Here is a 19,641-nt window from a genome sequence, read left to right as displayed (position 1 = left end):
CTATAAAATGGGGAGACTGAGTTAGGCAGTGATGGGGTGGTAAATTGGCTCTCTGGGAAGAGAAAAAGCCCCGATTTGTAGTGCTTGTCAATTTTCATGGGATAAATACATTTACCGTGGCTGATTTCAAGGATGGCTTTGGTTAGCAACCTGCTCACAAAGTTACTAAAAAATTAACAATTAACTTTCCTGAGCAGGTACCAGGTCTCTAAGAATCAGCCTTAAAGAGAATGATGATTTTCTCTAGAAATTATGCCTTTGAGATTATAGCGGTCACCAGCAGAGAGGAAGTATCTGTCTTTTGGTTGCATTTGATCAGGTAAGACTTACTGCAGAGTGTAGATGAACAATAGAAGGTAGGAATTTAGCTTTAACCATTCAGGCTTAAATACATCCCAGAGTCAGCACTGTGTATGCTATATATACTGATTTCAGCCAATAATTCTTTGTAGCTTCAAGGCAGCGCTGTACCACTGCTCAGAATGAAAGCTTGCTAGGTAGCCTCCTGTTTTAGGTTGAATTGGTCCCCCCAAAAGACGCTGAAGTCCTACATTCCAATACCTGTAAAGGTGACTTTATTTGGAAATAAGACCTTTGTAGATGACCAAGTTAAGATGCAGTCATTAGGGTGGGTCCTAATCCAGTATGACTGTATCCTTATAAAAAGGGGAGATTTGAACACAGCGACAGACACACAAAGAGGGAAGATTATGTGAAGACACAGAGAGAATACCAGCTATAAGCCAAGGAATGCCTGAAACCACCAGAAGCTAGGAGAGAGGCCTGGGGCAGAATCTCCATCACAGCCCTCAGAGGAACCAACCCTGCTGGTCTTGGACTTTTAGCTCCGGAACTGTGAGACAATACATTTCTGTGGCTGAAGCCCCCTAGTTTGTGCTATGCAATTATGGAGGTCCCAGGAAACCAATACACCTCCCTCCTCTATTACACTTTCCTCTGCTTCAGGAATTAAAAAACAACCTCAGGCAGTCCTTTACTCATACTTAGTTAAGTTCCTGAAAGCAAAGTCAGAAAAAGGCAGTGTTACAAGGAGATGTTCCATAGCCAGAAAGCTGAAATGTAGATAAAATTCTCACTTATACATTCTCTAATGTTACATTTCTTTCACGTTGTTTAATTTTGTTCTTTTCCCTGACTAATGAACATACCATCAACTGGCTTAAGTCCAGAGAGCATCTGATTGAGGTTGGAGAGTCACCTCTTTGAGTGTTGATGTATCATTCATGAAAGAACACGGGTTCTATAAAAGTGTAGGCTAGAGGCATTCCACAAGGGATTCCTCCATCCTAGCAAGGAGGAATGTTTTATCAAGTGACAGTGTTTAGAATTTGGGGGGGAATGGAGATAATAAAAAGTAGAAGGAGTTTTTGTCATCTTTATAATTGTTTTAAAAGTCTACAAACAATGCATCCCCTTGTTGCCTGTAACTGGGGCTTATTACTTCCACTGTCCCTTCTTTATAAAATACTAATTACAGAGAACTGGAAATTGAAAGATAGTTTCCCAGTCATCACAGTTTGCGGCACTCCTGGTTTTATTGTCATTGGTTATTTAAAGTAAATTCAGTTAAATAAGTAGATAAAAAGAAGTCTAAAGTGAACTTAAGTGATTAGATAAACCAAAAGAATAGTAAACTCCTCTTTAAATTAATAAACAATATTAATTTACTAAGCAATAAAGTAGATAAAAACAATTAACAGCATGATAGTATTATCACTTATTCATTGCTTTAAAAGTGTGGCAAGCATTTTCATGTTTTCTAATTTAATTTTCACAACTGTATGAGTCTCACAACTATTTTACACCTATTTTATAGTTACAGGGCCACTAATGGAGGAAGTTGAGGTCACGTTCCAAAAGCAACCAGCTCTGTTTTGCCCCAAAGCTCTTCCAGTCCTATCTTTCATGTTCTTTGTCTTCCTTTCTGTCTGATGGTTTTAGTGTTCTATTTGAAGACTCTGCAGCCTAAGACTGCAGAGTATTTATGGTATTCAAATATCCTTCAGGTTGGGTTTCCTGCCTCAGACTATTAATACATTTACACATTTGTTTAGAGCCCAACAAATTACAAGTTTAATTAGGGAGGTCTATATCTGCAAAAGAAAAGCAGGTGTAAGGAACTGGAGTCATCAGAAGTACTGAGCTTGGCTCACAACTCCCAGCACATGTAGTGCAGTATTTCTGAGCTGCTTAGAGGACACCCTGAGGGCTGTTGAACTTACTTTTCCATTAGCCCTATCCTCAGTGATGGTCTCCAGCAGGACTTGGCAAACGGACTCTTGGCCCAAATCTGCGTGTTAGCTAAAAATGGTTTTTACATTTTAAAATGGCACAAAAGAATATTGTGTGGCATATGCAAATTACGTGAAATTCAGACTTCAGTGTCTATAAACCAAATTTCACTGGACACATTCGTTTACATATTATCTATGGCTGCTTTTGTACTACAACAACTGAGTTGAGCGATTGTAACAGAGGCTGTATGCATCACAAACACTAAATATTTACTATCTGACCCTTTATAGAAAAAGTTTGCCAGTCCTGGGTTTACTGGATTAGGTCAATCCCTTGAAGCAACTTTCTAAGAACTACTACTTCTCTTAAGATTCCCACCAATTCTTTATTCAAGATAAAGTATCTCAGTGTACAGATATGAATACAATACATTTGATTCATTTGTTTCTTTTTCTCCCCAGTGGAACTTTTAGGAATGTCAGGCACTCTTGCCTTAGTCGCTGTAGGACTGAATTTAGATTCTTTAACCTTTAAACCGAAGATAGAATTTGTAATTACTAAGTAAGTTTCCTATCGTGCCCTTTAATGGATCTCTTAGCAGTTTAGTGCATAAGGGGTCTTGCCTTCATGGACACTAGTAAAACTCTTTTTCCATAACCCTTTTTTATCTTGAAAATTTTATTTTTGTTATCAGTTATATTTGAAAATAATTTAAGGTGCCAACAATTATCAGCATTAACTGATACTCCTGTTATGAATAAAGTGTCAGTGGCTCAGAAACCATGGTGTTTTTGTTGCATGTAACCTGATAAAAATTTACTTTGAACCATGGAGATTTAAAAAGATACATTTTTCCTTTGTTTCCTTCATAATATGCCTAAATAACAGTATATTAATGTGGGAAAAGCTGGAAAAGAAGAGTAGCAGAAAAATGTAACATCAACAAAACTCTTACCTACCCTTTACTCCGGGTAATAAATGCCATATGGACATCTCTGGATAGAGGGAAAATCATTTGCCTGTCTGTGCAGAGAAATGTCAGCCTTTCCCTGAAAGACTATGATAAATTAGAGAATTGGTTCAGAATTATTGAATACCAAATCATTGTCTAATATACAAATTCCCACATCAGATGAAAACAAATGTCGAACTGAGAAAAATAAGCCATAATCCTGAGTTTTCCCATGAAAATTTATTTATTTAATGTAAGGACTATGCATTACTGTGAAATTATGTCCATCCTACTTTTTTGTTGTTTATGACGTCCTTTCTTTTATGACATTCCAATGATAGAAGATGGTATTTTCTTTTCTACTTGGCAAAATGAAAAAACATGGGCGGCCGGGCACGGTGGCTCACGCCTGTAATCCCAGCACTTTGAGAGGCCAAGGTGCGCGGATCACGAGGTCAGGAGATACAGACCATCCTGGCTAACACGGTGAAACCCCGTCTCTACTAAAAATACAGAAAAAATTAGCCAGGCGTAGTGGCAGGTGCCTGTAGTCCCAGCTACTTAGGAGGCTGAGGTGGGAGAACGGCAGGAATCCAGAGGCGGAGCTTGCAGTGAGCCAAGTTTGCGCCACTGCACTCCAGCCTGGGCGACAGAGCGAGACTCCGTCTCAGAAAACAAAAACAAAAACAAACAAACAAAAAACGTGGGCACCTAAAACTATTCCAGTTTTGTGTGTATGTGAATGAAACATTACAGTGTTTTTAAATCTAGAAGCTTGGGAATAACCAGTTCATAGAACATCTACTTGGTGTAATGCTCAATTTAGACAGTTTCCCGAGCTCAGTGGTGCTGTCTGTTGACATCATTATAAATTACTTTTTATTCACTCAATTGTTTATTTTTTCACCCATTCCACCAATCCTTTCTTAATGTCTACTGTGGTCTGGATATTGCATCTTAGGTGTGGGGCTACAAAAATAAGTCCCTTCTCAGAGGTGCTCATTGTTAAGTGGCAGACATGTTTATATAAGAAAGTAACAATATGTGTGAATAATTACGTATTTATTCAAGTTCTACTGTATACATAATGCATTTTTTAGGTCCTGTGGAGAGATTTGAAAAAAAAATTTTTGAGACAGGATCTTGGTTTGCCTCCCAGGCTGAGGGCAAATGGCGCTATCAAAGCTTACTACGGCCTCCACCTCCAGGGCTCAAGCAATCCTCCCACCTCAGCCTCTCAAGTAGCTGGGACTACAGGCATGCACCAGGATACCCGGCTAATTTTTTGTATTTTTTGTAGAGGTGGGGTTTCACCATGTTTCCCAGGCTGGTCTCGAACTCCTGGGCTCAAGCAATCTGTCCTCCTCAGCCTCCCAAAGTGTTGGGATTACATGCATGAGCCACTGTACTCACATGACTTTTTTTTTTTTTGAGATGGAGTCTCGCTCTGTTGCCCAGGCTGGAGTACAGTGGCCGGATCTCAGCTCACTGCAAGCTCCGCCTCCTGGGTTTACACCATTCTCCTGCCTCAGCCTCCCGAGTAGCTGGGACTACAGGCACCCGCCACCACACCCGGCTAATTTTTTGTATTTTTTAGTAGAGACGGGGTTTCACCGTGTTAGCCAGGATGGTCTGAATCTCCTGACCTCGTGATCCACCCGTCTTGGCCTCCCAAAGTGCTGGGATTACAGGCTTGAGTGACATTTTTTTTAAAGTATTTAACTCAGGCCAGGTGTAGTGGCTCCCGCCTGTAATCCCAGCACTTTGGGAGGCTGAGGTGGGCAGATCACGAGGTCAGGAGATCAAGATCATCCTGGCTAACACAGTGAAACTCCATCTCTACTAAAAATACAAAAGATTAGCTGGGTGTGGTGGCGGGTGCCTGTAGTCCCAGCTACTAGGGAGTCTGAGGCAGGAGAATGGCGTGAACCCGGGAGGTGGAGCTTGCAGTGAGCCGAGATGGCGCCACTGCACTCCAGCCTGGGTGACAGAGCAAGACTCCATCTCAAAAAAAAAAAAAAAAAAGAAAGTTTTTAACTCCGTCAGTCAGTTATTCCATGACTTCCGAATTTTTTGAAAACTATGCACTGGGGTTTGAGGTCCCCCCACTCAAACTCTTCCCTGTAGGGGTTCAGAATCAATTGAATTAAGAGATAGAAATCACTTGGAGAATGAAACTATTTCCTTGATTGGGGTACTGCTGTGTGTATCAAAGAACATGGTTTATATCTGCAGCTAAAATGAGGCTTCCTTATGCTTCTTTCCAAGCATAAATTTTGCGATCCAACTATAAGGAGACTGGTTTGTGGGGCAGATACACTTACCCAGTCAGCTGAAAGGGAAAGTCTCAAGAGAGAGAAACTAGAGGAGGCAGGCCTTGAGATCTGCTTGTGGAAGTCATACTTGGCTCTGACCCAGGCATGCTACCACATGGAACCATATAGAACAGAACATATATTCTACTGAGGCCTCAGCCCCCTGCCCTAACCCGTGTGCTTTGGTCTACTTAGTAAGAATCTCTGGGGATGGTTCTGTCAAATTTTAGAATTCAATCTGGGTGATTGTAATGCTTTCTTCTGCTTAAAAACTATGTTAGTACAGACAGCACCGTAGGAATTCAAAGCAGGACTACTTCCACCTAGGGTGCTTAAGATGCTTTCATGGACAGCATGAGATTAGTTAGCCTTACAAGACTTTTAGGAATGCAGTAGACAGGAAAGCAGACAGGGGAGACTTTCAAAGTAAATAGAAGAGTACGTGTGGGTCACAGAGGGAGAGGTTGTGCAGAGAGCATTGAGATGATCCTGTTAGCTATTGCAAAGTTAAAGTTACTGAGGTACCTCCTAGTGGCAACTACAACTCTGGGTTTAGCAGTAGCAGGCCCAACAGTTGACATGCTCCCACTGAATCCCAGAGAAACTGATAAATCATCACCTTGGGGGGAGGTTCTCATTGTTTTGCCTTGCTCTTATTATTCTACTGTGAGAAGCAGCCCATGGGTATTGGTGTGATGAAGGTAATGAAAAATATGGAACTGGGTGTGTTTAGATCCAACAAAATTCTTTTAAGTGTTGACTATAACAGAGATGAAGGCAAGGGCCTCTGCTAAGACATCATGGAAGATATAAGATACATGCTTTTATGTGAAAAGGAAATATATTTTTAAGATGATTGCTTAAAATGTCATTTCTATTTCATTCATCCTAGGTTCTTAAGAATTTTTTCATGTGTATATGAACATTTAATATACACTTTCTTTGGCATTGTGATTGGATGTGGAGAACTCGACCATTATGAATTTTACACTATAACTTTCATAGTCATTTTATTTACAACTGTGAATTTGGTAAGGTAAGAATAATATTTTAAAGTTTGTTTACTGACTTAGATTCTCAAGGCCAGAATTAGAATTAGGAAGCAGTGACGTACAGCAAAAAGGACTCTGGACATGGAGCCAGGAAACCTGCATTGTTGTCAAGGCCTTGACAATAGCTTGCTGTGCAATTTGGGGTGTTTATTTTTCAAGATTTTATCCATAAAATGAGAGGGATCGGCATCACCCATAAGCTAGATAGAAATGCAAATTCATGGGCCCATCTCAACCTATTGAATTGAATCTCTAAATATGAGATCCAGGAAACAGTTTCAACACGCTCTTCAGGTGGTTTGTATGCATGTTAACGCTGAGCATCACTGGACCAGATTAATCGCTCTTAACATTTTTGTGGAATTTCATCATAATTTATTATCATCAATAGCTATGAGCACTATCATGCTATATACCAATAGCTATGATAATGTACTTACCATGTACCGTATGCTATTAATATGAATATAACCTTGTGATGTATGTGCTATTGCATCACCTCACAGATGAAGCACAGAGAATGTAAAAACCTGCCTAGAGTCACTCAACTCATAAGAGCAAAGTTGGGATTTAAACATGACTCCATGAGCATCCTTATTCAAGAATGCCATTGCCCACTGATGGTAGTTATGTCTTCCATAAGAACTTATGACACTGTTTCCAAAAACACTGTCATTTTCACTCAGGATGGTGGCCAAGGTAGCTTGTCTTATAGTATGTTCCCATGGAAACTTGAGTCTGCTGACTCAAGGCACTGCATGCAACTCAAATTGTCACTCTCACACAGTAGGCTATGTATATAGCCCTGAGTCCCACCCCTATCCCCCACCGCATCAGAGTGGGGCCTAAATTGGTGCCTGCCTGCTGTGCCCATGCAGCTGTGAAATCAGTAGCCATCTTATCATCTTTTCTCTGGCTCTCTGTCTGGACTCTTAAAAAATAGGTTTTAAGTTAGTCATTGCTCCCTAGTATAATTTAGGTGTTTATGTTTATTTCTGTGTCCAAATTCCATCTCCCACACTCGTTAGCTTTGTGACATTGTATGTGACTTTGGGTCATTACTTAATCTAAGTTTCAATTACTTATCTGTAGAATGGGCATAATAATAGATCATCTCAGAGGGCTGCTGTGAGGATTTAATGAGGTAATGCAAGTACGAGAATTTAGCACCATGCCTGGCACCTAGTAAATGCTCAGTGAAGTGAGTTTTTGCCATGATTGTGGCTATTCTTATTTTTTCAGGATAAGAGACAACTTTTGAAGCTTCAGAATAATGAAAGGATTCCCCAAAGAAATTATCAGTAGGTTTTAAAAGAAAACATTATTAGTAAAATTAAAACATGAAAACAAACCACCACTGCATTTGTTAATTCTTTCAGCAGATATTTATCCAGCCCCTGCTAAATGTCAGGCATTGTTCCAGGCACTTAGGACACCTCAATGGATGAAATAGTCCGAAAACATGAAAATTTCTGCCATCATGGAGTTTACAATGTAACTGAGGTTTTCAGAAAAAAACCCAAAATCATGTTAAATAATGAATATAATATATTAGAAAATAATGAAGACTATGAAAATAAATAAAGCATGGTGAGGAAGTTGGTTGTGCTAGCACTAGATGGCAAGCTGCAATCCAAACCCGGTGGGCAGGGTGGGCCTCAATGAGAAAGTGACGTTTGAGTAAAGATATGAAAGAGGTGAGGGAGCCAGGCAGATGCAGGAGGAAGGACTCATAATTGTATATGCCCTAAGGGAGGGGCCAGCCTGGTATGTGCAATAAACAGCAGGGAGGCCTTGGTCACTGAAACAGAGAGGGGAGAGCAGGAGATGAAGATAGAGAGGTAAGTATGAAAAAAAAGTAAGAGAAAGAACCCGTATATGAAAGAACCCATATATGCCTTTGTGAGTTAAGAAAACACCTGGGAGGATGTACATCAGGCCCTTAAGAGTGGTTACTTTCATTTGGGGAATGGGATTTGTGAAGGGGAACAAAGTCAGGGCATTTTAGCTTTTAAATGTTTACTGAGGATGGAGCAAGATGGCAGAATAGAAGGCTCCACTGATCATCCCTCTCACCCCCCCTCAGGAACACCACATTTTAACAACTATCCGCACACAAAAAAGCACCTTCATAAGAACCAAAAATCAAGTGAGCGATCCCAGTACCTACTTTAAAATTCATATTGCAGAAAGAGGCACTAAAGAGGTAGGAAAAACAGTCATGGATTGCTGACACCACCCCTCCCCTGTCCTCCCCCGACAAAGCAGCTGTGTGGTGCAGAGAGAGAATCTGTGCACTTGGAGAAGGGAGACCACAGCAACTGGGGGAGTTTGCATTGAACTTAGTGCTGCCCTGTAACAGTGGAAAGCAAAACTGTACTGAACTCAGCCAGCACCTGCCCACAGAGGGAATATTTAGACCAGTCCTAGCCGGAGGGCAAGTGCCCGTTCCAGTGGCAGGAACTTGAGTTTCTCGGCAAGCTTGCCACTGTGGGCTAAAGTGCTCTGGGATACTAAGTGAACTTGGAAGGCAGTCTAGGATACAAGGACTGCAATTCTTAGGCAAGTCTTGATACTGTTCTGGCTCAGAGTCAGTGGACCGGGGCAGTGCGTGACCTAGTGAGGCAGCAGACAGGGTGGCTGGGGGAATATTTGTGCCACCCATCCCACAACCTCAGGCAGCGCAGCTCAGAACAATGAAAGTGACTCCTTCCTTCTGCTTGAGGAGAGGAGAGCGAAGAGTAAAGAGAACTTCGTCCTGCATCTTGGATACCAGCTCAACCACAGCAGAATAGGGCACTGGGCAGAGTTGTGAGGCCCCCAGTTGAGGCTCTAGTTCCCGGACAACATTTCTAGACACACTCTGGGTCAGAAGAGAAACTGCTATCTTGAAGGGAAAGACCCAGACCTGGCAGGATTCATCACCTGCTGACTAAAGAGCCCTCGGGCCTTGAGTAAATACAGCAATACACAGGTAGTATGCTGTGGGCCTTGGGTGAGACTCAGATGTGCTGGCTTCAGGTACCAGCTTGGCCACAGTGGGGCAGAGCACCAAGTAGGCTTTTGGGGTCCCCAAGACCAGGTTTAGGCTCTTGGACAGCATTCTTGAACTCGTCCTGAGCGAGAGGGGAGACCTCTGCTCTGAAGGGTGAGTCTCAGGCCTGACAGCATTCATTACAAGTTGGCTGAAGAGCCCTTGGGCCTTAAGTGAACATGGGTGGTGGTGTGGCAGAAATCCCAGGGGACTGGTGGTAGTGGTGGCCATGGGGAAAGGCTTTCCTGCCTGTGGAAAAAGGAGGAAAAGCGGGAAGAACTTTGTCTTGTGGTTTGAATACCAGCTTAATCACAATAGAATAGAACACCAGGCAGATTTCTAAGGCTTTTCGCACTATTTTTTATTTTTTATTTCTTTTTGAGACAGGGTCTTGCCATGTTGCCCAGGCTGGTCTGGAACTCCTGGGCTCAAGCAGTTCTCCTGAATTGCTTGAGAAGAAAGAATTAGTCAGCTTGAAGACAGACTATTTGAGAATACACAGTCAGAGGACACAAAAGAAAAAAGAATAAAACAGAATGAAGCACACCTACTAGATCTAAGAAATAACCTCAAAAGGGCAAATCTAAGTGTTATTGGCCTTAAAGAGGAGGTAGAGAAGGAGATAGGGGTAGACAGTTTATTCAAAATGGTAATATCAGAGAACCTCCCAAACCAAGAGAAAGATATCAATATTCAAGTACAAGAAGGTTGTATGCCAAGCAGTTTTAACCCAAAGAATGCTACCTCAAGGCATTATAATAATCAAACTCCCAAAGATCATGGATAAAGAAAGGACCCTAAAAGCAGAAAAGAAACAACTTACAATGAAGCACCAATCAAGCAGAAATTCTAGAGTAAAAAATGCAAGTTACATACAGAGGAATGCATTAGTCTCTCTTAACAGCAGAATTGATCAAGCAGAAGAAAGAATTAGTGAGCCTGAAGAAGACAGGCTATTTGAAAATATGCAGTCAGAGGAGATAAAAGGCAAAAGTCAGGCAGCAGACTTTTCGGTGGAAACCTTACAGACCAGGAGAGAGTGGCATGACATATTTAAAGTGCTGAAGGAAAATAACTTTTACCCAAGAATAGTGTATCTGCGAAAATATCCTTCAAACGTGAAGGAGAAATGAAGACTTTCCCAGACAAACAAAAGCTGAGGGATTTCATCAACATCAGACCTGTCTTAGAAGAAATGCTAAAGGGAGTTTTTCAATCTGAAAGAAAAGGATGTTAATGAGCAATAAGAAATCATCAGAAGATATAAAACTCACTGGTAATAGTAGGTACACAGAAAAGCATGGAATACTATGACACTATAATTGTGGTGGGTAAACTACTCATATTTTGAATAGAAAGACTAAAAGATGAACTTATCAAACATAGTAATTTCAACAAATTTTCAGGACATAGACTTACTGGTAATAGTGGGTACATGGAAAATCACAGGCTATTATAACACTGTCTGGCAATTCCTCAAAGAACTAAAAGAGGAACCGCCATTTGGCCCAGCAATCTCACTACTGGGTGTATACCCAGAGGAATATAAATCATTTTACTATAAAGACACATGAATGTGAATGTTCACTGCAGCATTATTCACAATAGCAAAAGCATAGAATTAACCTAAATGCCCATCAATGCCAGACTGGATAAAGAAAATGTAATACATATACACCATGGAATACTATGCAGCCATAAAAAAGACTGAGCTCATGTCTTTTGTGGAACATGGACAGAGTTGGAGGCTATTATCCTTAGCAAACTAACACAGGAACAGAAAACCAAACACTACATATTATCACTTACAAGTGGAGGCTAAATGATAAGAACTTATGAACACAAAGAAGGAAACAACAGACACTGAGATCTACTTGAGGTGGGAGGATGAAAGGAGAGGAGCAGAAAAAATAACTATTAGGTACTGGGCTTAATACCTTCATGATGAAATAACAGGTACAACAAACCCCTGTGACACGTGTTTACCTATGTAACAAACCTTCACATGTACTCCCAAACCTAAAATAAAAGATTAAAAAAACCCTGTAATTGTGGTGTGTAAACTCCTAAGTAGAAATGCAAAATGACAAACTACATTTGTCGTAGTTGTTGCAATTACTACAACTTTTCAAGACATAGTACATACAATAAGACATAAAGAAACAACAAAAAGTTAAATAGCGGGGGGGTAAAGTCAAAGTATCATTTTTGTCAGTTTTCTTTTTGCTTATTTCTTCGTTTATGCAATTAGTGTTAAGTGTCATCAATTTTAAATGATGGGTTATAAGATAGTATTTACCAGCCTCGTGGTAACCTTAAATTTAAAAATACAACAAATACACAAAAAATTAAATGCCATAAATTAATCATACTGCCAGTGAAAATTACCTTCATTGAAAGGGCTGGAAGGAACGAAAGAAGAAAGAGAAGACCACAAAACAACCAGAAAGCAAATAACAAAATAGTAGCAGTAAGTCCTTATCAATAATAATATTGAATGTAAATGGACTAAACTCTCCAATCAAAAGACAGAGTGGCTGAATTAATAATAAGAAAACAAGACCCAATGATCTGTTGTCTCCAAGAAAAACACTTCACCTATAAAGATACACAAAGACTGACAATAAAGGGATGGAAAAGGACATTCCATGCCAGTGGAAACCAAAAAAGAGCAAGAGTAGCTGTACTTACATCAGACAAAATACATTTCAAGACAAAAACTGTAAGAAGAGACAAAGAAGGTCATTATATAATGATAAAGGAATCAATTCAGCAAGATGGTATGACAGTTTTAAATATATATGCACCCAACACTGGAGCACCCAGATAAATATTAGCGCCAAAGAGAGAGAAACTTCAATGCAATAATAACTGAGACTTCAACACCCCACTTTCAGCATTGGACAGATCTTCCAGACAAAAATATTAACAAAGAAACATTGGACTTAATTTGCACCATGGAACAAATACACCTAACAGATACTTACAGAACATTTTGTCCAAGAGCTGCAGAATACACATTTTTCTACTCAGCACATGGATCATTCTGAAGGATAGACCATATATTAGGTCATGAAACAAGTCTTAAAATGTTAAAAAAAAAAAAAAAACTGAAATAATACCAAATAAAAACCATATATGAGAGACCCACCCACAGCTAGTACCATACTGAATGCAGGAAAACTGAAAGCCTTCCTCTAAGATCCAGAGCATGACAAGGATGCCCACTTTCTTTACTGTTATTCGATATACTGTTGGAAGTCCTAGCTAGAGCAATCAGACAAGAGAAAGAAATATGGGGCGCCCAAATTGGAAAGGAAGAAATCAAATTATCCTTGTTTGCATGTGATATAATCTTATATTTGGAAAAACCTAAAGGCCAAAAAATTAAAACTGATAAACAAATTATCAGTTTATCATTAGAACTGATAAACAAATTCAGTAAAGTTGCAGGATATAAAATCAGCATACAAAAATCAGTAGCATTTCTATATGCCAACAGTGAACACTCTGAAAAGAAATTAAAAAGTAATCCCATTTATAATAGCCGCAAATAAAATCAAATACCTAAGAATTAACTTAGCCAAAGAAGTGAAAGATCTCTACAATGAGAATTATAAAATGCTGATGCATAAAATTGGAGAGGATACACAGAAATGGAAAGACATTCCATGTTCATGAGTTGGAAGGATCAATATTGTTAAAATGTCCATACTATCTAAAATGATCTACAGATTCAATGCAACCTCTGTTAAAATACCAATGCCATTCTTCACAGAAATAGGAAAAATAATTCTAAAATTTATGTGACAACACAAAAGACCCAGAATAACCAAAGATATCCTGAACAAAATAAATAAATACATACATACATAAATAAATAAAACTGGAGGAATCACATTACTTCAAATTATACTACAGAGCTAAAGTAATGAAAGCGGCATTGGAATGGCATAAAAACAGACAGACTAATGGAACAGAAAAGATAACCCAGAAATAAATCCATATGTCTACAGTGAACTCTTTTTTGACAAAGGTGACAAGAATGTATATTGGAGAAAGAACAGTCTCTTCAATAAATGGTGCTGGGAAAACTGGATATCCATACGCAAGGGAATGAAACTAGGCCCCTAACTCTCATCATAGGCACAAATCAAATTAAAATGGATTAAATAGGTAAATCTAAGACTATAACCTATGAAACTACTGCAAGAAAACATTATTTTTCAAGACTTGAGTGTCATGTGCAAAATTTAAATAGTAGATTTGGTTAGTCCGAGAAAATTGGAAGGACTTAACAATAAATTGCGTTGTTTTTTCTTTCCTGAAAATTTTTATATTGAATTTACTATTTAGTACATGCTTTCAACTATGAATAACATTAATAAACAAGATGTGATTTATTTTTAATGTTTCCCTCTCCACAGGTTGCTTACTATTTTGTTAGTGAGCCCTATTTTGATGCATTCAAGTTATGAATATAATTGGCGATGGGGAGTTATAATCACGTGGTCTGGAATTAAAGGAGTTTTTAATTTACTCTTGGCTCCTGATATTTATAATCTTGCTGAACAGAAAGTGGAAGTACCACAAATGGTAGGAAAGATCATATCTCATGATTATTCGTATTTGTCATTTTTACTTATCTTGCCCACTTGTCAGAGAACCCAGTAATAAAGTTCACCAGCTTTGAATTAGATTTTTAAAATGCATTCTTTTAAGTAGAAAGGAACAGATTAGAACGTTATTTATGTTGAGAATGTGAAAGGGACCAAGTCATGGAGTAGTTATGGATGTGGTATTAGATACACTGGGGCTTTGATCTGGACTCCACCATTCGCAGGCTGGGTGATCTTGAGGAAGTTCCCCAGCCTTGCTGAGCTTCAACTTTTAGTTGAGAATTGAGATCATGCTCAATAAAATACCAGACACTTAATAAATGCTCAATAAATGTTATTGAATACACAAATGCTATTTTCTTTTCTTTTCTTTTTTTTTGAGACAAGATCTTGCTCTGTCACCCAGGCTGGAGTGCAATGGTACGATCTTGGCTCACTTCAACCTCCGCCTCTCAGGTTTAAGCAATTCTCACGTTTCAGCCTCCCAAGTAGCTGGGATTACAGGTGTGCACAACCACATCTGGATTATTATTATTGGTATTTTTAGTAGAGACAGGGTTTTGCCATATTGACCAGGCCGGTCTCAAACTCCTGGCCTCAGGTGATCCACCCATCTCGGCCTCCACTCAAAGTGCTGGGATTACAGACGTGAGCCACCAGGCCTGAGTACAAATACTATTTTTCAATAGCTGCCAGAAAGCATGAAAAAATAATACTCTTGTCAAGAGCATTTTAATCCTTATAGTTCTTAGAACAAAAACTGAAATGCTAGGTAAGTATACCAAGGTAAGAAATATTTTATACATTTTTAAATTAAGGGTCTAGTTAGATTTATGTCTTTAGGGCTAATTTTTAAAAAGTTTATTTCTCGAAAAATTCTGGGCAAAGACTCCATTATCTGTAGCACAAAACAAAACTTGATTTCCTTTCCACTCTTTCTCAAAGCCTTTCCCCATGGGTTAGCTGGTGGATTTCTGGGGAGTCTGGTGGTGGCTGCATCTGACAGTCCAGGCAAGATTCAAAGAACCCAGTGCAACGCTGGCTGTGTACTTTGTCATTTGTGACAGCACTGTGAGCTAGAGAAGTTTCCAGAAGCTGCTAGAAATCTCCAGGATCAGCCTCTCATTACCTTCTAATAAGATAAACCCCAAATCTGTTTCTGGGAGGGGGAAACCTCTTGAATGATATGAGCTCAAGAGCACTGACTCATCTACCAAGGAATCTGGAGGTAGATGTACAGAGTTTGTCGCTATTGTCCAATTTCCATCCCAGAACTTCTCTTCTTTACTATTTTGCTGCTGTCCCAAAGGCCCAAGGAATACAGTATTTATTTAATACCTTCTTTTTGGGAGCAACTATCGACCTCTCCATCTTGCATGTAGAGAAATCCAATCAAAGAGTAGCCTTCTGTATGTAGCAGAAGAGGGAAAGACCTCAGGTGCCCTAACTCCCCAAACAGGAAGTGCTATTTTTGATGGAGTATCATATTCATATTCCTCACCACATTTTTTTCTGAGGTTTTATATCCACGGGCCTGATCTGGGCATTAATTTTGAGTTCAAATAACCAGTGGTTTTGCAAAGACTTTGGTTCTTTCCATGCTCCAAAAGAAAAGTAAAATAATCAACATTACAGCTCCTTTGATTCTCTTTTATGCAAGGAATTGGCCTAAAACCAAGTCAATGAGAAGTTAACTAGCACCTGGGCATCATTTTACAGTGTTTCTTAGTTCTGTCTGGTGTTAAGAGTCCCATTGCTTCCACCCTAGACCTACAGAATCACAACCCACAGTGGGAGTCAGTAGGTTTAACAAGCACTTCAGGTGATTGTTATTAGTTAAGCATGCGAGACACTGGAGGAGAAATTACTATTAACACCTCTTTTCAGTGAAGGATGCTGTGGCTCAGAGTGATGGTTAAATTAACTGGCCCCCGGTCACATGGCTAAGAAATGGCAAAGTCATGGCCTACAAATGTTAGTTATCTTTCTGCTTCCACACAGCACCTCTCCAGGCCTCACCACAGCTCCTGCCTTCTCCTTCAGAACCTCTGGTACAGCCGTAGTAAATGCTGGTGGCAGGCACATATCCCTCTGCTGCCCACAGTCACCACTGCCTGTGGCTGCTGGGCTTTCTCTCCACCCTGCAGTTTCCACAGCCATGCCTGGGATGGCTACCACTGTGCTGTCTTTGCATGACTGCTGACGGGAGTGGCAACTGTGGAGAGCTCCTCCCTCGGTGTCCTTAGCACAGAATCTCCAGTCTATTGTTTTCCTTGTTCAGATTGAAAATTAATATCTGCCCCAGTGTAGTATGTTCAGGCAATGTCCACAAAACTGCCTTTTTGCCTTAACTGACTTGTCAGAAATAGGATTTTAAAATGTGGATTAAGATATTAATAGAATTTTGTTGGTGGCTAATTGAACAATGATTGCTGTTGGAGTACTTATTTAATATTTTGGTTCTAACTATGTGCTTTGTTTTTAGTTTATACTCTATGTGCAAGTAATATCATTACTGACAATGGGAATAAATTCATACGTGATGACTCAGTCAGCCAGGAAGTTAGGTAAAGTATATGTCTCATTCATGAATTAGCTGGGGAGAATAATACAAACAGGTTATTGTTGGGTGTCATGGGCACGTTTCTCATGAAGCTCAAGGAATTGGTTTAGAAATTATTCATTTATCATTTATTCATATATTTAGATGCATATTGCTTGGGGTATTGGTTCAGCCAGTTTAACAAAAGCCAGATGAACAGAGGCTTAAACAAGACAGAAGGGTTTTTTTCCCTCCACCAAAAAGTCCAGAAGTGTGAGATGGTTCTACTCTACAAGGTTGTTTAGAAATCCAAGTTCCTTTCGTTTGATTGCTCTTCCATGCCCTAGGGTGCTACTCTTGTCCACAGGGTAGAAGGCTGCTCACTACCACCATGTCTACAATCCAACCAACTAGAAAGGGGAAATGGTGGAGGAGGGCTGTGTGGCAATGGAGGGTAAGCAGCCTCCCTCTGTATATATCATTATCACTCACATTCCATTGGCCAGAACTTAGTCACATGGACACACATGGGCAAGGGAAGCTGGGAAATATCATCTTTCCCTGCTGGCGATATGATCAGCCAAAACTTAGAGATTCTATTGGCAGAAGGAAGAAGAAGAGAATGGATGTTGGGAGATAACAGCAGGCTCTGCTACAGTTGGTTATTTCTAAAAGGAATCTCAGGCCATTTACAATAAAATGCATAAATATAATAAAATAACAAATAGACATTCAGCAGAGAAATCCAGAATAAGATACTTGGTGGCAGTAGGGTCAAGGGGAGAGGGGAAATGTGGGGTGAGATTAGGCAAAGTCTTATAGCAGAGCCTTAGTATAGTTCAATATGCCATGGCCTGATCCTCAGCTTTGCTGCTACAGAGACCCGATTTTGTCCAGGTATTTAAAATTGATCAGACTACTGGAGATTTACATATCAGGCATAACTTGGACATATTGCAGGTTCAATTCCAGACCATATGACAAAGCAAATAATGCAACAAATATCACAATAAAGCAAGTCATACAAATTATATGGTTTCCCAGTGCATGTAAAAGTTGTGTTTACATTGTAATGTAGTCAATTATAATGCAAAAGCATGTGTTTAAGAAAACTATTTACATACCTTAATGAAAAAATGCTTTCTTGCTAAAAAATGCTAACAATCATCTGAGCCTTCAGCAATTCACAATCTTTTTGCTGGTGCAGGGTTGATAGCTGCTGACTGATCAGATCAGATCAGGGTGGTGGTTGCTGAAGATTGGGTGGCTATGGCAATTTCTTTAAGACAACAAAGAAGTTTGGCACATCAGCTGACCCTTTCATGAAAGATTTATCTGTAGCATGCAGTGCTATTTGATAGCATTTTACATAGAGTAGAGCTTCCTTCAAAATTGGAGTCAATCCTCTCAAAACCTGTCGCCACTGCTTTAGAGACTAAATTTATAAAATATTCTAAATCTTTTGCTGTCCTTTCAACAGTGTTCACAGCATCTTCACCAGGAGTAGATGCCATATCAAGAAAGTGCTTTGTTTACTCATCCATAAGAAGCAACTCCTCATCCATGCAAATTTTATCCTGAGATTGCAGCAATTCAGTCACATGTTCAGGCTCTTTTTATTTATTTATTTATTTTTGAGACGGAGTCTCACTCTGTCGCCCAGGCTGGAGTGCAGTGGCGCCATCTCGGCTCACTGCAAGCTCCACCTCCTAGGTTCACACCATTCTCCTGCCTCAGCCTCCTGAATAGCTGGGACTACAGGTGCCCGCCACCATGCCCAGATAATTTTTTTGTATTTTTAGTAGAGACGGGGTTTCACCGTGTTAGCCAGGATGGTCTGGATCTCCTGACCTCGTGATCCCCCCGCCTCGGCCTCCCAAAGTGCTGGGATTACAGGCGTGAGCCACTGCGCCTGGCCTCTACTTCTAATTCTTAGTTCCCTTGCTATTTCCACCACATCTGCAGTTACTTTCTCCACTGAAGTCTTGAACCCCTCAAAGTCATCTGTGAAGGTTAAAATCAACTTCTTCCTGACTCCTATTAATGTTGAATTATGAATGCTCTTAATGGCACCTAGAATGGTGAATTCTTTCCATGAGGTTTATTATTGATTTTCCCCACATCCATCAGAGGAATCACTATCTATGACAACTGTAAAGCCTTACAAAATGTATTTATTAAATAATAAGACTTGAAAGTCAAAATGTCTCCTTGATACTTGGGCTGCAGAATGGATGTTGTGCTAGCAGGCAGGGAAACAACATTCAACTCCTTGTCCATCTCCATCAGAGCTCTTGCCTGACTAAGTGTATTGTCAGTGAGTAGTAATATTTTGAAAGGAATCTTTTTTTCCTGAGCAGTAGGTATCAATAGTGAGCTTAACATATTTAATAAACCATGCTGTAAAGAGATGTGCTGTCATCCAGACTTTGTTTTTTCTTTTTGATGTTAAATTTGAGGGATCTCTATTGCACTGGCCTTTAAATGTTATTATGTACAGTATAAGAAACAATTGGAGAACTTGTTAAAATGTAAATTTTCAGGCCAATCTGATTCTGTAGGTATGGAGTAGAACCCAGGAATTTGCATAGTTTAATAGGCAGCCCTTCCACCTGTACCCTTTACACTTTGAGAAATATGGATTGGGTGCGTTGAAGTCATCATGTCTTTAGCTATAGGGAAAGCAAGGAAACTAATAAACATTTTTTAGCAGTTGAGTTAGATAAAGTTGAGCTATACAGCCAAAAAGAAACAAATAGTTCGGTAATCTTCTGGAAAGTTTTGTATGAAAAATTGTCCTTGCTCTAACCACTCTGGTTTGCAGGTGATCTCAAGATTTCACTACATAATCATACAACGTTTTTTTGCTTT

General features: G+C 39.7%; 1 protein-coding gene across 1 annotated transcript in view; it reads left to right on the top strand.

Moving 5' to 3' along the window:
- Positions 1–19,641, top strand: part of SLC9C2 (solute carrier family 9 member C2 (putative)) — a 92,218-nt gene that overhangs the window by 23,854 nt on the left and 48,723 nt on the right. The window contains exons 7-10 of the mRNA XM_033199193.1: positions 2,718–2,817; positions 6,416–6,559; positions 14,037–14,205; positions 16,714–16,795. Of these exons, the coding sequence (XP_033055084.1) occupies positions 2,718–2,817; positions 6,416–6,559; positions 14,037–14,205; positions 16,714–16,795 (495 nt within the window). The remainder of the gene's footprint in view (positions 1–2,717; positions 2,818–6,415; positions 6,560–14,036; positions 14,206–16,713; positions 16,796–19,641) is intronic.

The sequence above is a fragment of the Trachypithecus francoisi genome, unplaced genomic scaffold (genome assembly GCF_009764315.1).
Source record: "Trachypithecus francoisi isolate TF-2019V2 unplaced genomic scaffold, Tfra_2.0 Lachesis_group5, whole genome shotgun sequence".
Lineage (NCBI taxonomy): Eukaryota > Metazoa > Chordata > Mammalia > Primates > Cercopithecidae > Trachypithecus > Trachypithecus francoisi.
The sequence above is the reverse complement of the archived record's forward strand: the minus strand, read 5'-3'. Positions and strand labels throughout refer to the sequence as shown.